Below are 24,629 nucleotides of genomic sequence, written 5' to 3'. Positions count from 1 at the left end.
TGAACTCAGAAAGAAAAGACAACGGGAAAAATATATATATATATATATATATATATATATATATCCGTGAAAATCCGGGTCATTACATTTCAAATGATTTTAGTAGAGGAAAAATTGATAATACACTTTTTACCAAAATCATTGATGGCAACTTGTTGATCATTCAAATTTACGTTGATGACATTGTTTTTGGATCAACAAATGACTCTCTAAGTAAAGAGTTTGATATCTCCATGCAAAACGACTTTGAAATGAGCATGATGAGTGAACTCAACTTCTTCTTAGGGTTGTAAATCAAACATACTCTTAATGGAATTTTTATTTCTTAATCAAAGTACACTAAAGATTTGCTACAGAAATTTGGCTCGGAAGACGCCAAACATGCTAAAACTCCCATGAGTCCTTCCTTAAAGCTTGATAAGGATGAGAAGGGCAAGGATGTTGATATTAAGAAATACAGAGAGATGATTGGAAGCCTTCTATATTTAACAGCTAGTAGGCCGGACATTATGTTCAGTGTATGTCTATGTGCTAGATTTCAATCATGTCCCAAAAAATCTCATTTAAATGCTGTCAAGCGTATTTTTAAATACTTAAATGGCACTATCAACTTAGGATTGTGGTGTCCTAGGCACACATCATTTGAACTTGTAGGATTTACGGATGCGGATTTTGCCGGTTGTAAAGTTGATAGAAAAAGTACAAGTGGCGTTTGTCACCTTATAGGTCAGTCTCTTGTATCTTGGTCATGCAAGAAACAAACTATCCACCGCTGAAGCTGAATATGTTGTTGTTGTGCTCAAATTCTCTATATCAAGCAACTGCTTAAAGACTTTGGTTTATTCTTCAACAAAATCCCTATCAAATGTGATAATACCAGCGCCATTTGCATATCAAAAAATCCCATTCAGCATTCTAAAACAAAGCATATAGAGATTCGATATCATTTCTTACGAGATCATGTTTCGAAAGGTGATATCGAGTTAATTTTCATCAACACCGAGAATCAATTGGCTGACATTCTTACGAAGCCACTTCAAGAAGATAGATTTTGCACTCTTCTTCTAGAAATCGGAATGGCTATAAAAGAGAGATTCATAATCACTAATATATCCTTCAAAGAAAATTTAAAAGATGTGCTTCAAACTCCAGTTCGGCAGACCGAAACTATGTTTCAGTCGACCGATTTAAAGATTTCGGTAGATTGAAACTAAAGCCTCCTCTATTTCGGTTGACCGAAATATGGAACTCGAATTCTCTTCAAAAGCCATTTCGGTCGACCGATGTAAACATTTAGTCGACCGATTCTTCGGGCGCCCAGATAAGAACAGGGCCAAATTCAATTTAAATGACCCGCGAATGTTATATCTTCTCACAAACCCATTAACCCTCTCTCCGTATCTCTCCAAAGGCGATTGGGACGCTCTCACTTCTCTCCTCCTCGTATTCAAGGTAAGTCTCACTTCTCCTTCCTCGAATCAATCACTTCTCTTCAGTTTTTCATTCTTGTGATTTTTTATCTCTGTTGCATCATCTTAGGGTAAATTTGTTGCACTCAAACATTGTTATCTTGTTATCTAGTCTCTCAAAATCTCTCATCCAAGAACTCATCTAAGAGATTTTCTCATGGCATCTCGAAAGAACCCCTCTAAAAACCCAAAAAAACGCACTAAGCACTCTTATGATATGGATGCCGGAGAAATCTGAGCATTCCGACTCCTATCCCGCTCCAAACATGCGTCTCTTCCAAGAACCTGAGTTCAAGGAGGTATATGAAACCCGATTCCTCCATAAGGTAGTTGAAAAAGGGAAGTTTTTTTGACAATAGTGAAAGTGAAGCTTTAATCCAACATACTTACTCTCTATTTGCTGCTATTGGGTTGGGTGATTTTGTATCGCTCAAAGTCCCTTTCTATCCCAAGCTTGTTAGACTATTTTACACCCATCTCGAGAAAGAACTAGGGAACAACGTTTACAATTCCTTTGTGGTAGGCTCTCACATTCACCTTACCGTGTCCAGTTTGCGACGCATTCTCAAACTTCCTCATGGTGATATCACCTACTTTACATCTTACAATTGGTATCATGGAAAAGAGTTTGATCCTCTCCAAGCAGTCCAACAAATGAGTCAATTCCCTACTGAAAACACTGACAAGATTTTTGCAAGTTAGTTAGCCGTCCAAGCCCGTCTCATCTATCATGTTATCATCCAAACCATTCTTCCAAAATTCGGTGGATGTTCGGATGTGTCGTATATGGAAGCCTTTCTCATATGGTATATCCTAAACAGAAAGCAGTTTGACCTCTCCTTCATAATCTTTCACCACATGCAAGATTGCATTAAAAAGGAGAAAACACACCTCTTTTATGCCATGCCTCTTACCCTCATCTTTAGAGCATATAAGGTGCGAATAGAAAGAGAGGACAAAAAGGAGATTACAAATCTCTATAGATTTGACAGAGACTTGCTAACTCAAATGGGTCTAAAAAAATCCGAAGCCAACATTTGGTATGACCCTAAGTTTAGAGTTCCTCAAAATGAAGGCCAAGATATGGTCATGGATGAGCAACAAGTAGGAGATGTTGAAAAGGGTGGTGATGGAGATAGAGAAGAGGAAGTTGAGGTTGAAGAAGAAGAGGAAGCTGAAGAGCAACAAGAAGCCACTGCTGTCCCTTCCTCAGAAGAGCAATCCCTTCGTGCGCTGCTCTTAGAAAACATTGCTCTTTCTAAGGAGCAAATTGCCCTTAGCAAAGAGAACAGGGAACACATTCTTGAGATGCGTGAACGCCTTGAAGAAGTAGCTAATGAAGTCGATCTTGTGAAACGCGACCTTGTAGACCTCCGAGTCACGGGACTTCCTCATTTCTGATGCTCTCAAACCCCTCCCATTCCTTTTTGATGCATGACAAAGGGGGAGAATGATGTTGATGTAGGTTGTGTTAATGTAGGTTGTTGTGATTAAAAATGTAGTTGAAATGCTGAGAATAGGATAATGGTGTAAAGGTGATCATTGACTGTACTGAAATCAAGTAGATGTGATCTTTAACTTGACTGTACTCTGAATTCCTAAATCAAATGAAAATACATGTTTTTGGTATCTATGAATTGCATGTTCTTGATTCTCTTATATATGATTTCATATGTATTACTAATAATGTTCAGATGAATGCACAAGGAAAGGGGGAGTTTTGTAAATCTCTTATATGTATGATCTTGCTTTCAAAATTATGCACATTGATAGAGGGAGAACTGCTCACATTCTTATTCTCATTTGACGAACACATAAATGAATTATCATCATCAAAATGGGGGAGATTGTTGACCTTGAATCTAAGGCTTTTGATAATCATAATTCATTAATGATGTTCTATGTAAACTAATGTCTACTTGAGTGAAATTACAGATCAAAGCTTTCATCAAGTCAAGACACTACAATAGAAAAAGCAAAACTGAAGAAGCAACACCAAGGCATGAGAAAAGGACTAGGGAATCAAGAGTCAAAGACAAGTCTTCAACATCTCATCAAAATGGGGTTAGTTAGGATGGTGAGCTCTTTCGGAAATCTTGTTAAAGTATATATGAACATCTTAAAGCTCAATCTCTCAAAATCATGCATAGAAAATCATTCATCAAAGTAAGGATCATTGGACCAAACTCAACTCATCAAAACATGTTCCTAAGTTATATGTTCCATTTCGGTCGACCGAAATGAAAGGATACCTTAAACCGGTAGACCGATTCTATCAAAGAGCTTGGGTCAAAATTTCTAAGAAATATCGGTCTATCGAAACTCAGGGCCATTCTAGTTCGGTCTATTGAACTTAAAATACACACTTGAGTTTCAGACGACCGAAACTAAATAGGTGAATGAGTCAGCAGAGCCGATTCTCACAAAATGTTTTAGAGCTTTTGAGGAAGGAGTTTCGGTCGACCGAAACAGATGGAAGTTTTCATCGGTCTATCGAAACATGGCTAGTAATCAACCTCAAACCAAGTCGGTCGACCGAACCTCAAGAGAGTTCTATTTCGGACGACCGAACCTGCGAAAATTCAAATTTCAAACAGCCATTTTTCCTCGAAGTGTGTGTCCAACAGCTAGAATTCATATCAGATAGTTCTGAAAGTCTATATAATGACTGGTAGCCTTCATTAAAGGTCGTTGCATTTATTGAGAAAGATCTTCTTGCAATCATAAAGCCTTTCATTATCATATACACACTTCTCATCATCAAAAGAGTATTGAGCTTCAATTTATTCATACATACTCTAGAGTGAGCTGAATCTTGTACTTTAGATCTAAGAGAGATCACTTTGTATTTCATCAAACTTGTTCAAATATTGTAAAGGCTGGTATGGCCCAAGAAAGACTAAGAGAAGGTGTTTCTCTTAGCACTTAGAAGCAAGGAAGAGCTTCTTGTAAAAGGTTTGCTCTCCACCCGCAAGGAGAAGCCATAGTGAATTGGGAAGTCTCAAGAGGGGTCTTGAGCCGAGGAGTAGGAGTTTCTGAATCTCGCTAAAATCGCTGAGTATATGTTTGCAATTTCTATCTCTATCTCTTACATTTATTGCTATATATTTTGTTTGATAAATATTATCCTTTGAAGTTCAAAATTCAGATTACTTTCTTCAATATTTATCAAGAAAGTTAAGCTTGGTTTTAGTTGATTAATTAAAACCCAAAATTGACCTTAATTTGCTTAAACTCTATTCACCCCCCCCCCCCCCCCTCTCGAGTCTATATCTAGGCAACAGTTGGAAACAGAGCATACAAAATAGAAACTTTGAGCGAAATTTTGATTAGTTCATGCTAAGAAATTCTTGCGGACCTATAGACGAATGCGTTCCTCTCCGTAAGGATATGAACATGGTATATTTACTTTCTTAAATCCGTTTCCGGGTGAATGAGAATTAGCCCCAAAGTAAGGTGTTGGATAAGCTTAAATGGGTATGCAAAATGTGGGAAGTGGTTGTCCCACATTGAAAATAAAGTGAAACCAATTGGAGTTTTGACAGCCCATGTTTGGAATTTGGGTTTGGGCCCAAGGGCATCCAAGTTTTTAAGAAAGGGAGGACCTAGGAAAGCTTGGGTCCAAGCCATTTACCACACATGCGCGCGCCCCGCCCGCCTGGCCTGGGCTTAATTGTAAAGTCCGGTTAATTTTTTATTAAACGGAATTTTTGAACTGGGCCTAGTGTTTGGGATTAATTTTATTTTGGGCTGGGCTTACTCGGGTGGGTTTCACTGTTTTGAATTGGGTTGGGCTTACGAATGGTTGTATCTAGTCCACCCAAGGGTTGCACCTGGTGTGAACCAGTGCACCCAATTTGAATAAGTGCTTTTGGTGATGGTTCAAGCTGAACCATTATGTCCCATGGCTGTTCGGGTCAACTGAAAAGGCACATGCATGCTATAAATACCTGCCTTTGGTCATTTGCAAAACACACCAAACTCAGAAATCTTCTTCTCCACTTTTGAGTTTTCCTCTCTTCTTTCATTCTCCCATATTTGCATACATATAGTATTAATGTGTCAGTTCGAGCCTAGTTCAGAGAGAGAGTACTTTACTGAGCCGGTTCGCCCATTTCTCCGGTTTGCAGTGCTGCTACTAAAGAAAGAAAGGTCGTTGTATCCTGAGAGATAAATGCTACAGAGTCTGCCAGCACTATAGTGGGACGAATCTATCTTAAGGAAATATAATCCAATTCTAAACTCGGCCTATTAACAAGTTCTTTATTTATATAGTTCGGTTTTATTATCATACTAATATATAAATATATTTTATTGGAGAATAATATATATGATTATTATTATAAAATAATAATCATATATATTATACTTGTTCATAGTATTTAAATAGTAACACTATAGCATATAAGACATATGATACATCTATACACAATATTGAACAACAAAATGTTCCTTGACTAGGGAGCTTGACCAACCCAAATTGATGAGAAGCACAAACAAGTGAGTGACCAACAATTAGGTCCAGGTCAGTTCTGATTTCCAAATACTATAATTTTTTTGGTATGGTGGGTATGGTTGGTTAGGGTTAATCATTATTTAATAAGAATTTGATTGTGCTATTTCGGAAAGAAATGATGGACAATATTTTAAAGGCCGTTGGCTTTACCCCAAAATGGTTTTTACATATTCATGAGCTGCTATTTTCTTTTAAATGCCTTGATTTTTTTTTTTTTTTTCACATGCAGTCTTGTCATTTTACATGCACCAACATTTATTAATAACAAATAAAAAAATTTTGGTTGCCTCAAGGAATTCGACACCCAACATGAATTGGAAATCTTTGTACATAGTGAATAACTTAATTTTAATTTAAATAAAAATTTTAGATGTAAAATATTTTTCAAAATATATATATATATATATATATATATATATTTAATTTTTTGATGTTTGGTTATCGTAAAATATTTACGAAAATAAAACAATATTAAAAGTAATAAAAATAACTTACTCGTCAATTTTCGACAAATTATTTTACACGCCACGTCTGATTGACTCGACGTCAACTTGGATCTAAACTTTTTTCAAATATTAAATTTTACCTTCTTTTTTTAAAAAAAAAAAAAAAAATTTCAAACAAAATATTTTAAATTGAAACAAATGCAGCCTTAATTAGAGTCGAAGAAAAAAAAATCTTTTGTGCTTGTCAATGCCGAGTGGAATGTCTGTCACTCGACAACAACATCCTAAGGTGAAGGCAATATGTGAGTTGTCCTTCCTTCAATTTACTCTGGCAACACATCCTTTCAGAGTGAGTGTATGATTAACACTAAAGGACTAACAACACCGGAAATTTATAAACAATTTTTTTTTTTGGTGAATTTCATATCTTGAAATGCATAAGAACTTTATTTCACTTGGGGTTTTGGCATTTTCTCTATAGTAATTCATGAGTCAAACCATCCAATTGTCCAAATCATTGGAAAACAATCTTGGATTGATCCTTACATTGGACTACTTGCAATCAATTTATCGCCTATTTTAGGCAACAACACATAGATTTTCTAAATATCCAGTGATCAATTCAATCCCTGACAAAGCTTTCCAAGAAATTCAAGCTCAACACACACACACACACACACACACACACATATACACACACACATTTATTAAAGCACAAAAATTGGTACATTAAGGAGATTTAAGAGGAAACTTAAAAGACTTCCTACTATTATAAAATGCAGTGCTTGATCCAGTCAGAATAGGGATACATCCGCCACAAAGTGCATTTTCTATCTACTTATACTCCTTTTTATACACAGATCAGGGGGTCATTGCTTGATGTAATTGTAAATCTCGGACTAACAATCGTGGGGATGTGGCAGAACATACATCTATAAATATAAATATAAATATATATATGTGTGTATATATATATGTTACATGGGTAACATCAGTAAAGAAAATCTAGAATGGCACGAAGCACAGGTACTTATCCTTAAGCCTTTTCATTCTGCCAACAAGAGCCTTATTTTCTGCTCTCGAAACAGCTTTAGGTCTTCTGGATGATGCTTCCACTTTATGTGAATTTGATGTACCTTCACTCTTGGGTTCTGCTTTCTGGCTTTCAACAACAACTATTGGGACTCTTTTAAGCCTTTTCATTCTGCCAACAAGAGCCTTCTTTTCTGCTCTCGAAAGAGCTTCAGGTCTTCTGGCTGATGCTTCTGCTTTATGTGAATTTGATGCACCTTCACTCTTGGGTTCTGCTTTCCAGCTTTCGGCAACATGTATTGGGACTCTTTTGTCAAGGAATGTTTCCTCAGAAGCTGAACCATCAGATTTCGGGGTTCTTTCAATTGGTAAATTGCTCCATTTGCCACTAATTAGAGATCCTGTGGACAAATGTTAAAATAACATACTTGTTACAGCCTACAGCAAATAAGTACCATGTGCGGATATTATCGAAAGATAAAGTATCAAAAAAACTGTGCAAAACAGTGCAGTATAATTTCAAGGAAATGAAGATGCGATTCCATTTAGTACTAAGACAAAGAAACTAGCCTAAGCATAGGTCCCAAGACCAGTCTCAATGCTGGTCTCAATTCACAACCCAAAGGTATCGGGATGACATATACTGCTTCAGATTGACATCACATCCACACAGCACCGGATAGGGTACAAAGATGACGGGTTCAATTTTGGCAACTATGAAATTGAACAATTAAGCAACCAGTACTATGATGATTAGCATAACAGAAGCTCACTAAGACTTCAATAAATAATGAAACCAAAACTAAACAATTACACCAACAATCTTCCCACCTTATAGATCAACATAAGATCGATAGTTTCACTTCCCAATGCAACTCTGCTACTTATAATTTACGGTTAATTTCATACAAAACCTCTATAACATCTATTGTCATTTTACACTCCTATATTATGAAAGTCGTCAAATCACTCCCTTCCCGCTAGTCTAGTTTTCAGTTAAAAAATAACGGAAAAGCACCTTGTGAACCATAAGTGAGACCAAAAATACTCATTTATTGAACCAAATACATTTGAATCCCAATTATAAAACACCCGAGCAGCACATATCCCACCCATAACGGTCATCTCTTTCCTCTGTGTTGCTCAAGGATCCAAAAACCTTAGCAGGATTTGCTATCATGGATGAAACACAAAAGCCCTTTCGGCTCAAATTGTACCACCAACTCTGTTTTGTATCAATCGGTCGTGGTGTTTTCATTTTCATTCATTCTTTTCCTCAAATATGGACGAAAGGAGAGGATAATGAAAAAAAGTAAGGCTGTTATTAAAAAATTAAATTACAATACCACCCTTCATAATCAAGCCCAATTTCAGAAAGTAATTGGACAACCATTTCTCCACTGTTGTTCAGAATATACCCAAATGAGTAAAAGTAGGCAACCATTTTTTTCATGAAAAAATCTTATTCTACTTTCTTTTAATAATTAAATAAATAAGACAATAGACAATCAATATTAGCACGAAACAATAAGAGATGATAGAAATGAAACAATTCATGTAAAAACAGGAAAAATGAACTTGGAACATCTTTTACTAGGAAAAAAAAAAAGACTTGGAACATGATAATGAAAAGGACTAGAAAGAAATCTTGACATACCTAAAGTGGGTGGACGCATAAGCATCTTGTTTGGTCTGCTGATAGATGCTGAGACACTGAACTGAAAATTTGCATTCTTCCCCTGCAACTCTTGGTTAACTTCATCATCTAGCTGTTGTAACAGAGACGATGAATCAAAACGTTCATCTGAGAAGAAGGACAGACAACTCGAATTATCTGAACTAGAAGAAGGTGATTCTGGACCAGCAAGATCATCCAGTTCCAAAAAGTCGCCTCTTAAAATATAATCATCTTCAGCCAGATTTTCTAGAGGAAGCTCTTGAAGTCTCTCACCCACAGTCAATGATCTTCTTGTCCCATCCCTACTCTTAACCTACAAGTTATTGAAATTAAAATAAGAATGTATACTATTTTATTTCAACTTAACTAACAGACAAATGGACAGTGGGCCAATCCCATGTTCAAGGAACCCTTCCACACTCGTATTATCATTATCAAAGTTTTTCCATGTCATGCAAGATCTTATTATAGATCTAGTTCTTGTTGGACATATAATTCCATATATCCAGCAGAATCTAGTCATCGGAAATCAAAAAATCAGGGCACAAATGAAATAAATCTTTCGCAACCCACTATTCCATTGGAAAATAACTAGTTAATTTTTTAAGAAACCAGCAACTCATGCATGAACTGAAGAAGCATTCAGAATCAGTTGACTTATTTGGTAAGGTTGGGACATATATGCATATCAAAACTCTGTATAAAGTAATAGCGATGAAAAATCCAACCCAAGCAGCCACATTAGAAAGAAAGGGGTAAAAGAAGTGCAGCAAGTGATTTTGAATGGAAATTGAACTACCTGGGATTTGCTTATATGACCTTCTCCAGAGTAGTTATCAGCATTTGGAACAGCTGATGGTATTGAATTGAAGTGGTTTCCACCAGCATTCTCTACACCCCCCTTCTTGTCGCGTGTTTCATGCTTTGGACTTTGTCCATCACAAAGAAAGACTCTGCACAGTGAAATGGATTCCTGCATGTTGTCCAACCAAACCGGCAATTGACTGGTAGGTTGGTTTGAGGATGAAAATAAAGTAATTGTCAGGAAATAAGCATATAGCGTAGCAGCTTGCATTAAATACCTTTGGTTTGCTACTCTCGCAAGCTCCCTTATGAGTTATCCAATATTCTTGCATCACCCAATTAGTTTTTTGTCCAAGAGGAGCACGGCCTTCATAGAATTCAAGAGTAGTTCTCCAACCAGCAATAGAAGAATTCGTGAATATCACACAGGCCTCCCCTTTGGTCCTCCAGAATCCAAATTCCGCATCTTTTTTCTCCTCTGAGCGTATAAGGTACCAGATGCCATCTGCATACACAAAATACCATCATAAGCTTTCTTCACATTTACTCAAGCTGGACCTTCAATACTACAGTTTCTCTGCAGCATACCATTAACAGACGTGAGGACGCGGTGAACCTCTAAAACAAGCATTGGAACTCTTAAATGTGTAAATTTCCAACATGATTGAATTAGAGAGGCGTTTCACCTATACATCCGTAAGGCATTGACTCAGAGATCAAATCAATACGGTTATCGTATTTGTATCAAAACTGTGATTGCAGTTAATCAACTATTAGATTAGGTACCAAATGTTTTGCCAAAAAATATATTATTAATCAGATCAGAGTCAAAATTTTCAATAGAATGTTGGCACGTTTGACACTTAATAGTTCAAAAAAACATATGTTAATAAAACTTCCATTATGAATCAGAGCGAAAAAGAAATCATTCTTCTCTCAATAAGCAAATTGGAATAAATTAAGCTAACAAGTCACTTATTAATAAGATATAGCAGCACATACCTCCATATATTCCATTCTATAATACTAAAACTTCAAATTGGGAAGGTCTCTTCTGGATTATATGAAGTAAGAATCTTATATAATCAGGACAAGGGAGTTCAACTAGGAAACTCAATATTAAATCAAAGTGGAGAGACAGCAAAAATATTGAGAGAGTAGAACACTAAATAGTACAAACCATTAAGGACTTAAAATAACAAAACTTATACTAACCAGGTAAATCTGAGGGCATGCACTGGTAAGGATTTACATCAGCAAACACATTGCCGGGGAGAGGGCATCCGCGTATGATCTCCTCCAAAGACAAAATAAGCCCCGCATCAGTCCAATAAACAGCAATATCAGCAGGAGAAACAGCTGGAGGACACATTGCAACCTATTCAAATGGAAAAGAAACATAGTGGACATAGTGGTTATCGAACACCCATCTCCGGACAGATCAAAAGAGAATCGTCAGTCAAACTGGGAAAATAGAAAAAAATTGAAAGTAGTAGTCAAATGTCAAATTTTAAATTGTAAACAAAATAACTTGGATTATAAAAGAATAAAAGAAGAACGAACTAAGAAATGGTATGACAATTTAAGATAATAACAATGACGTAAATATTAGAACAAATTGGGTTTAATTTTATTGTTAAAACAAATTCAATTTTATCCTCTTAAACCAGAAGTAAAACCAAATCCTAATTACAAACATCTAGTTCGTGAAGCTATGTATTTTGTCAAAATATCAAATGAATCCATCGCTCGAACAAAATAGCAATACATGACAACATAAATAAAAGCTTCACAAGCAAATATTATAGATCACACACACAGCACACACAAATAGAGGCAGTGAACACAAGTGGTAAAAAAAACATCTTGGCAGAATTCATATTCATGCCACAATGCCCATGAACACTTGACCCGCAACGCAAAAACCATTAATTAGTACAAAACACACAACAACCCAACAATAGAATACCTAAATGACAGAACAAAGCTCCAATCACTTCAAATGATCAGAAATGCCCAACACATACACATGACCCACTAGCCTTGAGCTTTTACCTAAAAGGTTCACTAATAATAACATGATAACTAGCCACAAGAACCAATTTTGGGGAAATTAACTAAAATTCAGTAGTTTTAAGTGAATAAAAAATCAATATCACTGAAAAATGAAGAGATTTCACCGCAATATTAAAGAATTAATGAACAAAAACAAAAACTACACAGCAGAATTGCATGAATAGGATTGAATCTAAAAAACTGATCATATATTCACCATGGAGTTCCACATATTACAATAACCTGGCATTTTCTTCACAAAAACAAGAACTTAAAATCAACTCCAATGAAATATGACAATCAATTATAGCTAATACATGAAAATTGATAATTAGGGTTAATAGAAAAGATAAAATTGAATTGAAAAAAATGGGTATAGAGGATTTTTCGAACCTTTTGGAGACAACCCAGTTAGTCCCTCTCTTAAGAGCTTCAAATCTTTTGCTTGGTCACTGCTAAAATGAACCGACCAGGTGGAGGGAATTTATAGGGGTTGGTAAAGGTCGTTTAAGTAATCTAACCATGGTTAGTTCTTTGCCCGCGCACACAATTAACAGAGTGTAGCTCTCTTTTTGTACGTGGTGATTGCTTAGTGGTTGAGCTTATGCATACTTGTGGAGCCCACTTGTAATTCACATAGGACTAGTAGTAATAATCTGACTCAGAGAAGGGCCATGCTCTTTTCTTGGAAGCTTCATTATCCAACTCGAGTTAAAATTATTTGCAATTGGAGCATCAATTCAGCCTCTGTTACATCAATTCAGCCTCTTACAAGGTCAAAATTCGTGAAGAACTCGTGGACACCTTTTGCTGGAATATGAGTATGTATATGTGTCGGATAATTTTAATTGAACATGTAAGACATATACACAATTATTTAATTATATTATATTATTATTTTAAAATAAGTTAAGTATTTATATTGAGTACTATATTAAATAAAATAATTATTTAGCGATATTTGTGTATTTTTTTATTTAGAGATTTGACGCGTTCTATACATGGATACATATTCGTGTCCGACACCTGTACCTAGATCTATGTAACATATAATTTCGCGCTTTAAGTTTGGATTGGAAATAATTAGTACAAATTTTCATTTGATATTTTCAAGCATAATATAAATTAAATAGAGTTATATAATCAAGAAAGTGAAAGATTATGATAAAAACTGGTACAAAATTTTCATTCCATATTCTGAAATATAACATAAATTAGATATAGTTACATAATCAAGAAAGAAAGGACAAAATTATGATATCATCCGGCGAATCACAAACTGACATATAGTCCCATTTAACGATTTCTCCAAAGAAAGTAGTTGGAAAAAAAAAATGTTGGAATAAGGATACAGTGACAAAAGGCCATCTAACTAGCAGCAACGGATCCCCTACTTTTTCCTGCATAATAAATATATATAAAAAACTTTGGATTGTTGATTAAACAAATTGTACATTCTTCCTCCTGCTCACATGGTATTTACATTATATATATAGTAGTGTTCAACTATTCCCTGATAAGTAGGGAGTAGTATGCTCATTTTTAATTGTAATTTTTGGATTTAATTTAACGAATGTCCTTTATTTGTAATAATTTAGATAACTTATAAATCTTTTTATTACCATTAAATATAATTGGAATGAAAAGACAAAAGGGTACAACTTTATTGAAATAAATAAAATTTAAGAAATCATGGTTCCTAATAATAAAAGAGTGTCGTGCCGGTTGATGATAGGAAAGTCATAGTTGATCGGAAATATAAAATTTAAGAAAATCATAGTTGATCGGAAATACAAAATTTAAGAAAATCATACTTGATCGAAAATATAAGGTTTAAGAAAAATCACAATTGATTGGAAGTCACTAGTTCATATCCTCAACAAAAAAAATTAAATAGTTGTGACCCAAAGCTATCTTTATTTTTAATTAGCATGCCCTATTTAATTTTTTTCCCCTCATGTTTCGGAGTATAAATCAAGAACAATTTGGGGACTGATTTTCTTAGACTGACTTAATGCATATTGCTTTCTTATATACTCCTTTTGGTTTTAATAGATTGTGGTATCAGTAGTTTTGTGCATCTAGGTAAAAATTTAGATCCTTGTTCTAGATGTTTGTAAGCATGGTTCTATGTAACGATTTATTTGTTTGTCGAGAAAAAAAAATTAAATAAATAAAAATTTGTGGATTCAGTAGAAGAGCGTGCTCAGATTATGAACGACCTATCAATCCAATTGACCACTTTCTAGGACTTCCCTAAAGATTGAAGGTGACTAATTGAATTTATGGCTCCAAGTAGGGCACTATTGTTGACACAATAGACTACATCATTCAGAATTGTGCATCATCATTTTTTTTAGTTTTTTTATAAGGTGCATCATCAGTTGAGGAAGGTTTAAAACAACTGTAAAAGGTCTTCCTACTCTTTCTTTCCCTATCCCCTCCTAAGAGCATCTCGTTTTTCTCTTTGTACCGCAAAACACTTCTCTTTGGACCACAAAACATAATTAATCATAGCTAGTCGAAAAATCAGAGTTGATCAAAAATATAAAATTTACAAAAAATAATCAAAGATGTGAGGGAAAGAAAATCAATAAAAATGTGGCAGACTAACTAATAATAAAAAGAGCTTTATTATTAGTTAGTGTGCCACATTTTGCGTCAACATTGAACAAAATCAAGTTTGTGTTCATGTTCATATTCATATTCTTGTTGTAGTTGAATTTGATGTCTTAAACCTCAATCTGTGCTTACTTTTACTAGTTTAGCTATCTGATATGAGTATACATATATGATATCTTGCTGTGAATTGAAATCTTATCATTTGAGCTAGTTTATATAGCTGAATCAAGGTTATTGAAGTTGAGTTTTGCAAAGGAATATGGTCATTTGTGAATTTGACATTTGAAGCCCTAGGTTTTAGGGTTTTCGACATAATAAGTACTTATTGAGCTGCGATTGAGACATACCTTGCTTATACCATTGGAATTATCATCTAAGCATGTGTATAATACTGATATAAGACTGTGGGAACTAAGTTCTATTCTGTGTTGAAACGATATTCCAGATTTACCACAGATTCAGTAGAATGAGGTCTTGCTGCTGTTGTCTGATACTTTAAGTTGTATATTCAATATTATCTTGTGTAATAACTTAAGTATTGTCATAATACATCTTTCATTATGTATTTGGTGAGCTGTGAGAGCTCATATAGTCCAAGCAGAGTTGCTTAGGACAGGAGGAGTGTTGTGTGTGTTGACACCCATTTTGGTATTTGGGTCGTGGATGGTATTTGGGTCGTAAGCACATTTTAATATCTGGGCCGTGGAACATATTTGGGTTATAGATTTATGATTGGGATGAAAGTGGTTTGGATTAGCAATTTAGTTGGGATGAAACTCATCAGTGTTATACATGGACATGGACTACAGGTAAAGAAACAATGACGTGGCAGATTTTATACAGAGCAAAACTACATACAACATGAAAGGGCGCCATAGATCGGATAGAGTATTTTTGAACTTTAAATACAATTGATAAGAGTTATGTGTAATATCCTTTATTTCAACTTACTTAAAAAGTAGTATTTATCTAGGATTGTTTAATTTGAATAATTATTCAGTTGTATTATAGGGTTATGTTGCCCAGATATAGACTCTAGAGGGGGGGGGTGAATAGAGTCTAAGCAAACTAAGGTCAATTTTGGGTTTTAATTAATCAACTAGAACAAAGCTTAACTTCCTTGATAAATATTGAAGAAAATAATATGAATTAAGGATAATATTTATCAAACAAAATATATAGCAATAAATGTAAGAGATAGAGATAGAGATTGCAAACATATACTCAGCGATTTTAGCGAGGTTCGGAAACTCCTACTCCTCGGCTCAAGACCCCTCTTAAGACTTCCCAATTCACTATGGCTTCTCCTTGCGGGTGGAGAGCAAACATTTTACAAGAAGCTCTTCCTTGCTTCTAAGTGCTAAGAGAAACACCTTCTCTTAGTCTTTCTTGGGCCACACCAGCCCTTACAATATTTGAACAAGATTGATGAAGTACAAAGTGATCTCTCTTAGATCAAAAGTACAAGATTCAGCTCACTCTAGAGTATGTATGAATAAATTGAAGCTCAATACTCTTTTGATGATGAGAAGTGTGAATATGATAATGAAAGGCTTTACAATTGCAAGAAAAACTTTCTCAATGAATGCAACCACTTTTTATGAAGACCTCAACTCATTATATAAAGTTTCAGATGAGTCTGATATGCAATCTAGTTGTTGGACACACACTTCGAGAAAAATAGGCCGTTTGAAATTTGAATTTTCGCAGGTTCGGTCGTCCGAAATAAAACACCCTTGAGGTTCGGTCGACCAATTTGGTTAAAGGATAGCCATTAACCTTGGTTCGATAGACTCTTGAAAAAGCTCTCTTTGTTTTGGTCGACCGAAACTCCTTTCTCCTTTGTTCTAAACTCTCTGTGAGAATCGGCTCTGCTGATTTATTTGCCTCTCTAATTTCGGTTGCCTGAAACTCAAGTGAGGGTCTTTCAAATGCTAGGTTCGGTAGACCGAAAAAAAAAGGTCCTGAGATTCGGTAGACCGAAATAGTTTAGAGGTTTTGATCCAAGCTCTCTTCTTGTATCGGTCGACTGATTTAATATGCCCTTTTAATTCGGTCGACCGAATTGGTTTATGTTTCAGGAACCTGTTTTGATGATGTGTTAAGCTTGGTCCTTTGATCCTTAGATATTATGAATGAGTTATTTATGCATGATTTAGGAAATGAGCTTCAAAATGTTCATACAAACTTTAACAAAGTTTCCTAAAATAACTCACCATCCTAGCTACCCCATTAATGAGATCTTGATAATTTCTCTTGAATCTTTATTCCTCTTTGTCATATCTTGGTGATGCTTTTTCCTTTGAGCTTTAATATGTAATGACTTGTCTTGATGAATAGTTTTGATCTGTAATTTTGCTCAAGATAAACATTAGTACACATAGAACATCATTAATGAATTATGATCATCAAAATCCTTGGATTCAAGGTCAACAATCTCCCCCTTTTTGATGATGACAATTCACTGATGTGTTCGTCAAATGAGAATAAATATAAGGATAATGATGTGAACAATTCTCCCCCTATCAATGTGCATAGTTTTAAAAGTGAGGATATACATATACGAGATTTACAAATCTCCCCTTTTCTTTGTGCATTATGCAAGACATATTTAAGTCATATATGCATATATATATAAAATATCAAGACAATGTATTTGAAAGCATGCAATTCATAAATACCAAAAACATATATTTCCATTTGATTTCAAGAATTTCAAAGTACATTCGAAGGATAGCATGGTCAATACATCTACTTCATTTTACTACCCCATTCACAAGATCTCAACTTCATTTTCAATCACAGCAATTAACATCCTACATTTCATTCTCATTCACAACCTACCTACATCAACATCAATCTCCCCCTTTGTCATGCATCAAAAAGGTTGGGGGGGGGGGGGGGGAAAGGGCCTCAAAAGTGAGGAAGTCCTGTAGCTCGAAGATCAGTGAGGTCGTGCTTGATAACGTCAACTTCGGTTGCTACCTCTTTAACTCATTCACACAAGGCGAGAATGTGGTCCTTATTCTCCTTCTCAATGGCAATTTGCTCCTTTAAAAGAGTAATACTCTCAAGGAGAAGCTCTCGGAGAGACCTTTCTTCGGAAAGAGGGATATTCATAGATTCCTGTTGATCTTCCTCTTCTTCCTCTTCTCCTTCTTCTTCCTCTTCTTGTTCTTCTTCACTGTCTGCATTTCCACCCACTTCAGCACCTTCAGCTTGGTGCTCTGTCATGACAATATCTTGGCCCTCATTTGTCGGATTTCCAAACTTAGGGTTATACCAAATGTGGTCTTCAGATTTTTTAAGCCCCATCTGATTCAGCAAGTCTCTGTCTATTCTGTAGAGATTAGTAAGCTCCTTTTTATCCTCCCCTTCTATTCGCACTTTGTATTTTCTGAAGATTAGGGTAAGAGGTATGACATAGAATAGGTGTGTTTTTTTCCTTTTTAACGCAATCTTGCATGTAGTGATAGATTATGAAGGCAAGATCAAATTTCTTTCCATTTAGGACACACCATATGAGAAAAGCTTTCATGAACGACACATCCGAGCGTCCGCTTGATTTTGGAATGATGGTATAGATGATGATATGATAAATGAGGCGTGCTTGAACGGTTAACTGACTTGCTATGATTTTGTCAGTGTTTTTAGTGGGGAAATGGCTAACTTGTTAAACCACTTGGGGAGGATCAAATTCTTCCCCATAGTACCAGTTATAGGATGTGAAGTAGGTAATATCACCGAGAGGAATTTTGAGAATACGCCGAATGCTGGCCATGGTAAGGTGAATGTGAGTGCCTACGACGAAGGAATCATAAGTGTTTTGCCCTAGACTTTTCTCCAGATGAGTGTAAAATAACCTTACAAGCTTAGGGTAGTAAGGGACTTTGAGTGATACAAATTCACCTAAGCCTATTGCATCAAACAGTGAGAAATTATGTTGAATCAGTGGTTCATTTTCAGTATTATCAAAAAAAATTCCTTTTTTAACAATCTTGTGGAGGAATCGAGTTTCATAGACTTCCTTGAACTTGGGTTCACAAAAGAGACGCATATTTGGAGCGGGATATGAGTCGTGATTTTCAGGATTTGGTAGGTTAGACCCTCCGGCATCCATATCATGAGAGCTCCTAGGGTGTTTTTCTAAGTTCCTAGAGGGGTTCTTTCGAGAAGCCATGAGAAGTCTCTTAGATGAGTTCTAGACAATTTTCTTAGGTGGTTTTCTAGTGGATGAGAGATTTTGAGAGACTAATGATAGAGATGATGTGAAGGATTGCAATAGAAATCTAATCTACAATGCTATAACAGAGATACCATCAAAGATTAATAATCGAAGGAAATGAAATTGATTGATCTTTGAAAGAGGAGTGGAACTTACTTTGAATATGAGGAGGAGAGGAGTGAGAGATTCGTAATCGCCTGTGGAGAGATACGGAGCGAGAGGGTTAATGGATTTGTGAGGTGAGATAGGTTGGCGGGTCATTTAAATCTAATTTAGCCCTGTTTGTATCTGGGCCCCAGAAGAATCGGTCAACCGAATGTCTACATTGGTCGACCGAAATGGCTTTTGAAGAGAATTCGAGTTTCTTATTTCGGTCGACCGAAATAGATGACATTTTAGTTTCGGTCTACCGAAATATTTAAATCGGTCGACCGAAACATAGTTTCGGTCTGCCGAACTGGAGTTAGAAGCACATCTTTTATTTTTCTTGAAGGATTCATTAGTGATCATGAATCTCTCTTTCTATAGCCATTCCAATTTCTCGACGAAGAATGCAAAATCTATCTTCTTGAAGTGGCTTCGTGAGAATGTCAGCCAATTAATTCTCGGTGTTGATGAACATCAATTCAATATCACCTTTAGAAACATGATCTCTTAAGAAACGATATCGAATTTCTATATGCTTTGTTTTAGAATGTTGAGTGGGATTTTTTGATATGCAAATGGCGCTAGTATTGTCACATTTGATAGGGAGTTTGTTGAAGAATAAACCAAAGTTTTCAAGTTGTTGTTTGATACAGATAATTTGAGCACAGCAGCTACCAACAGCAACATATTTAGCTTCAGCAGTGGATGGTGCGACTGAATTTTGTTTCTTGCATGACCAAGGCACAAGGGACTGACCTATAAGGTGATAAGCGCCGCTTGTACTTTTTCTATCAACTTTACAACTGACAAAATCCGCATCCATAAATCCTACAAGTTCAAATGATGTATGCCTAGGATACCACAAACCTAAGTTAGTAGTGCCATTTAAGTATTTAAAAATACTCTTGACAGCATTTAAGTGAGATTCTTTGGGACAAGATTGAAATCTACCACATAGACACACACTAAAATAATGTCCAGCCTACTAGCCGTTAAATATAGAAGACTTCCAATCATCCCTCTATATTTCTTAATATCAACATCCTTGCCCTTCTCATCCTTATCAAGCTTTAAGGAAGGACTCATGGGAGTTTTAGCATGTTTGGTATCTTTTGAGCCAATTTCTTTAGCAAATCTTTAGTATACTTTGATTTGGAAATAAAAATTCCATCAAGAGTTTGTTTCATTTGCAACCCTAAGAAGCAGTTGAGTTCACCCATCATGTTCATTTCAAACTCGTTTTGCATGGAGATAGCAAACTCTTTATTTAGAGAACTATTTGTTGATCCAAAAATAATGTCATCAACGTAAATTTGAATGATCAACAAGTTGCCATCAATGATTTTGGTAAAAAGTGTATTATCAATTTTTCCTTTACTAAAATCATTTGAAAGTAGAAACCCACTAAGTCTTTCATACCAAGCTCTAGGAACTTGTTTCAAACCATATAAAGCTTTAGTCAATTTAAAAACATGGTTTGGATTATTATAACTTTCAAAGCCCGGTGGTTATTCTACATATACTTCTTCATCTATAAAACCATTTAAGAAGGCGCTCTTTACATCCATTTGAAATAATTTGAAATTTTTGTGGGATGCAAATGCAAGTAACATTCTTATAGCCTCAAGTCTAGCAACGGGAGCAAAAGTCTCTTCATAATCTATACCTTCTTCTTGGTTATAGCCTTTTGCAACAAGTCTAGCCTTGTTCCTAACAATAGTTCCCGACTCATCCTTTTTGTTTCTAAAGACCCATTTTGTGCCAATGACTGTTTTATTTTGAGGTCTAGGGACAAGATGCCAAACCTTGTTCCTTTTGAATTGAATAAGTTCTTCTTGCATTGCCAAAAGCTAAGATTCATCATTTTTAGCCTCTTGTATATTTTTAGGTTCGAATTGAGAAACAAATGCCACAAAATTGCATATATTTCTTAATTGTGACCGTGTACTAACACCTTTGGATGGATCACCAATAACTTGGTTAATGGGATGATTATGAACTAACTTTCATTCATTTGAAGTAGTTTTATTTTGAGAGGTATCATCACTTGAATTGGAACTTTGATAGATATCAATAGGAGACTCATTTATGTTGAGATCATTGATACTCTTCTCAAGCTTTATAGGGGACCTATTTCTATTAAGTTCATTGGTACCCTTTTCAAGTTCAACTTCTTCATCATTGCCCATCACATTTTTTATGGGAGAGGTTGGGGATTCATCAAACACAACATGAATGGATTCAACCACACTAAGGTCCTCTTGTTATAAACTCTATATGCTTTACTTCTAAAGGAATATCCAAGAAAAATGTCTTCATCGGATTTAGCATCAAATTTTCTTAGATTATCCTTGTCATTGAGGACAAAGCATTTGCATCCAAAGACTTTGAAATAACCTATATTAGGTTTTCTTTTGTTACATAACTCATAAGGTGTTTTGTTAAGAATTTTTCTAATAATAACTCTATTTATAACATAGCATGAAGTGTTTACGGCTTCAGCCCATAGAGATCTAGGTGAATTATGCTCATTTAGCATGGTTTTAGCCATTTTTTGAAGAGATCTATTTTTTCTTTCAACAACACCGTTTTGTTAGGGAGTCCTAGGTGTCAAACGATTGTGATTATAGCCATTTTTGTCACAAAATCTTTTACATCTTGATTGTCAAACTCTCTACCCCTATCACTTCTAATGGTTTTAATTTTACAGTCCTTTTTGTTTTCAACTCTTTTGCAAAATTTTAAAAGAATTAAATGAGCCTCATTTTTGCGTGCAAGGAAGAATACCCAAGTGAATCTAGAGTAGCCATCTATGATCACAAAAGCATAGAGTTTACCACCAAGAATAGCAATTTCTCCGGTCCAAAAAGATCCATATGAATCAATTCAAGTGGTTTTGAAGTGGTTATATCCTTTTTCCTTTTGAAGGAGGACTTAATTTGCTTACCTATTTGGCAAGCACTACACAATTTGTCTTTTGAAAAATTTGTCTTGGGTAGACCTTTGACAAGTTCATTTTTAGACAATCTTGAGATTAAATCCATGCTAGCATGACCTAACCTCCTATGCCACAACCAACTATGTTCATTGGATGACATGAAACATTTAACATCTTGTTCTTGAAGTTCACCTAAGAGCAAGGTGTATACATTACCATTTCTAGGAGCATAAAATATTTGAGATTCATTTCTTTTAACAAAGCATTTATCTGATTTAAAAATCACATCAAATCCATTATCACAAAGTTAACTAACACTAAATAGATTATGCTTTAAACCTTCAATAAGTAAGACATGTTCAATTGATAAAGAAGGAGAAATACCTATGATCCCAATGCCAATTACCTTGCCTTTAGACTTGTCTCCAAATGTTACGCTTCCTCCTTTGTATGCTTCTAGAGAGGAGAATTTTGTGTGGTCACCCGTCATATGTCTTAAACATCCGCTATCTAGAAACCATTTGTCCTTGGAAGATGTGGAGACTTTGAAACCATCCTACAAAAGAAATTTCAAGTATTTTCACTTGGTACCCAAATCTTATTGGGTCTATGGGAGTTAGCTAAGACCACATATGTTCCTTTAAGAACCCACTTCTTTATGAACTTAGGCTTTCTCTTTGAGCACCCTTAAATAAGATGACCTATCATTTTACAATAATTGCATCTAGAATTTTTGTTCTTGCTTTTAACAAAGTAGTTAGCCAAAGGCTTTCTCTTTTTCAATAGACATGCTTTCTTGTTAAAAGGGTCATATCCTAATCCATTTTTATAAAAGACACTTCTTTGAGCACCTAGCATAAATTCTAGATTTTTGGTACCATGAGTAAACTTTGCTAGACCATCAATTTGGTCTTCAATGATTAACTTCAAGGATGCATTTTCAGAGATGAGTTCAGGTGATCCTGTTTCTTTAAGCAAAGTGCATTCCTTTTTCAAGCACTCATTTTCATTTAGAAGAGTTTGAAATTTGCTTTCAATGATAAGTTTTTCTCTTCTTTGAGAAGCACATTTTTTGACCATTTTACCTAGTTCATCATGCAATTCTTTAAAACCATCAAGTAATCCATTATATGCATCAACTAAATCATCATAGGACATTTCACATTCAGAGGAAGAGTCATAATTAGAGTTTACCTCATCCCTATTTGCCATGAGACAGAGGATTGCCTTTTCATTATCGCTTTCAGAGCCATTTGAGTCGTCATCTTCCCAAGTGGCTTGCATTGCTCTTCTCTTTTTCTTTTCCTCTTTGTAAACGTGACAATCAGCTTTGAAGTGCCCCAGCTTTCCACAATGAAAATAGGTAGAGGTGTCTCGTTTGCTCTGTTCATTAGATGATTCACCCTTTTTGAACCTTCCCTTGTTGAATTTCTTCCAATGAAGAAATCTTTTGAAGGATTGAATGATAAGAGCCAAATCATCATCTTCACTTTCGTTGCCGGCAACTTCCTTTTCTATTTAAGAGACTTTGAGAGCAATTTCTTTCTTTCGATGATGATCTCCTTCTCTATCTTTTAGAGTGATCTCCCATGTGAGAAGAGAGCCGAGAAGTTCATCTAACTCAAGTGTGTTGAGATTGTGAGCTTCCTTAATTGTTCGTTGCTTTTGCATCCCATTTTTCGGGTAAGCTTCTTAGAATTTTCCGTGCAAGATCAGAGTTAGTCATAGTTCTGCCAAGATGCTTCAACCCATTAATAATGTCAGTAAATCTCACAAACATTGCACTAATAGACTCATTTTCATTCATATGAAACAATTCATATTAATGCATAAGAATGTCCATTTTGGATTCCTTGACCTGTGAAGTTCCTTCATAAGTAACCTGAAGTTTATCCCAGATTTCTTTAGCTGTAGTACAAGTAGAGACTCTGTTATATTCTGTAATACCCCTAATTTTAAAAGGCTATTCCTGGAATTTAGTTTATTGTTTATTTGCATTTTATTTGATTATTTGCAAAATTGTTTTATTTAATTATTTGCTTCATAGTTTTATTTGTTTAATTAGTCATGTTAGGTAATTATTTGCTTAGTTGTTTTTATTTAATTGTATTTATATACTTGTTTATTTAATTATTTTTATTTAATTGTGTTTAGTTAATTGTTTAATCGATTTTATTTAATGAAAATTTAAATTTAATGGAATTTAGTTTTTCTGATTTACACGTGAATTTAGGGTTGCAATTTACATGGGTGGCCGACGTAGGTATATATCCTAGGTTGGTTTATGGGCCGAGATGGGCTCTGGCTTTAAGGTTACAAGGATTAGGGTTCAGAGTTAAGCTTATAAATATATCACATGCGATAAGCCTAGGGTTTTTGTTTCATAACAGTTAACTCGTAGACGTAAATTGAGTTCTATCAAAACACGAAAACTGTAAGGTACAGAGGGAGAATAGAGAGAGATAGGAGAAGAAGGCTAGGTGGGAGCATGGAGGAAGGAACGTGGTTTGTGGAACAGCAGTGGGGTGTTGAACGGACAATACAGAAACTGGGAATTAGAGTTTCAAGTCTGAAACTCAAAGACAAGTTCTTTTCTTTCTCCTTCCATTTGCCTGTGTACCTAGATAGCCTCTAGGGGATTAATTGGATAATAAGTGAACCATGTATGATTGTTGTATGATGTATTTGATTTCCTGT

General features: G+C 35.3%; 2 protein-coding genes across 4 annotated transcripts; both read right to left on the bottom strand.

Moving 5' to 3' along the window:
- Window positions 1-7,134: 7,134 nt before the first annotated feature.
- Window positions 7,135-12,478, bottom strand: LOC132278595 (NAC domain-containing protein 96-like). Of its 3 annotated transcripts, none has more exons than XM_059780424.1 (6): window positions 12,394-12,478; window positions 11,161-11,323; window positions 10,224-10,450; window positions 9,941-10,114; window positions 9,121-9,454; window positions 7,135-7,864 (listed from the first exon to the last, which is right to left on the bottom strand). In XM_059780424.1, the coding sequence occupies exons 2-6, from the start codon at window positions 11,315-11,317 to the stop codon at window positions 7,437-7,439; spliced, it is 1,320 nt and encodes a 439-aa protein (XP_059636407.1). In that variant the 5' UTR covers window positions 11,318-11,323; window positions 12,394-12,478; the 3' UTR covers window positions 7,135-7,436. The 3 variants fall into 3 exon arrangements, with proteins under 3 accessions (XP_059636407.1, XP_059636406.1, XP_059636408.1); XM_059780423.1 differs by having other exon boundaries at window positions 11,161-11,409; window positions 12,394-12,474; XM_059780425.1 differs by having other exon boundaries at window positions 11,161-11,375; window positions 12,394-12,459.
- A 5,138-nt stretch (window positions 12,479-17,616) lies between these two features.
- On the bottom strand, window positions 17,617-23,603 carry LOC132277481 (uncharacterized). Its single transcript, XM_059779334.1, has 3 exons — window positions 23,460-23,603; window positions 22,822-23,363; window positions 17,617-18,019 (listed from the first exon to the last, which is right to left on the bottom strand). The coding sequence occupies exons 1-3, from the start codon at window positions 23,601-23,603 to the stop codon at window positions 17,617-17,619; spliced, it is 1,089 nt and encodes a 362-aa protein (XP_059635317.1).
- Window positions 23,604-24,629: the final 1,026 nt, after the last annotated feature.

Source organism: Cornus florida, unplaced genomic scaffold (genome assembly GCF_030987335.1).
Source record: "Cornus florida cultivar Cherokee Brave unplaced genomic scaffold, ASM3098733v1 CherokeeBrave_3.0.0_Hap2_Chr10, whole genome shotgun sequence".
In the NCBI taxonomy this organism is placed as follows: domain Eukaryota; kingdom Viridiplantae; phylum Streptophyta; class Magnoliopsida; order Cornales; family Cornaceae; genus Cornus; species Cornus florida.
Note: the sequence above shows the minus strand (reverse complement) of the source record. Positions and strands in the feature narration are given on the sequence as shown.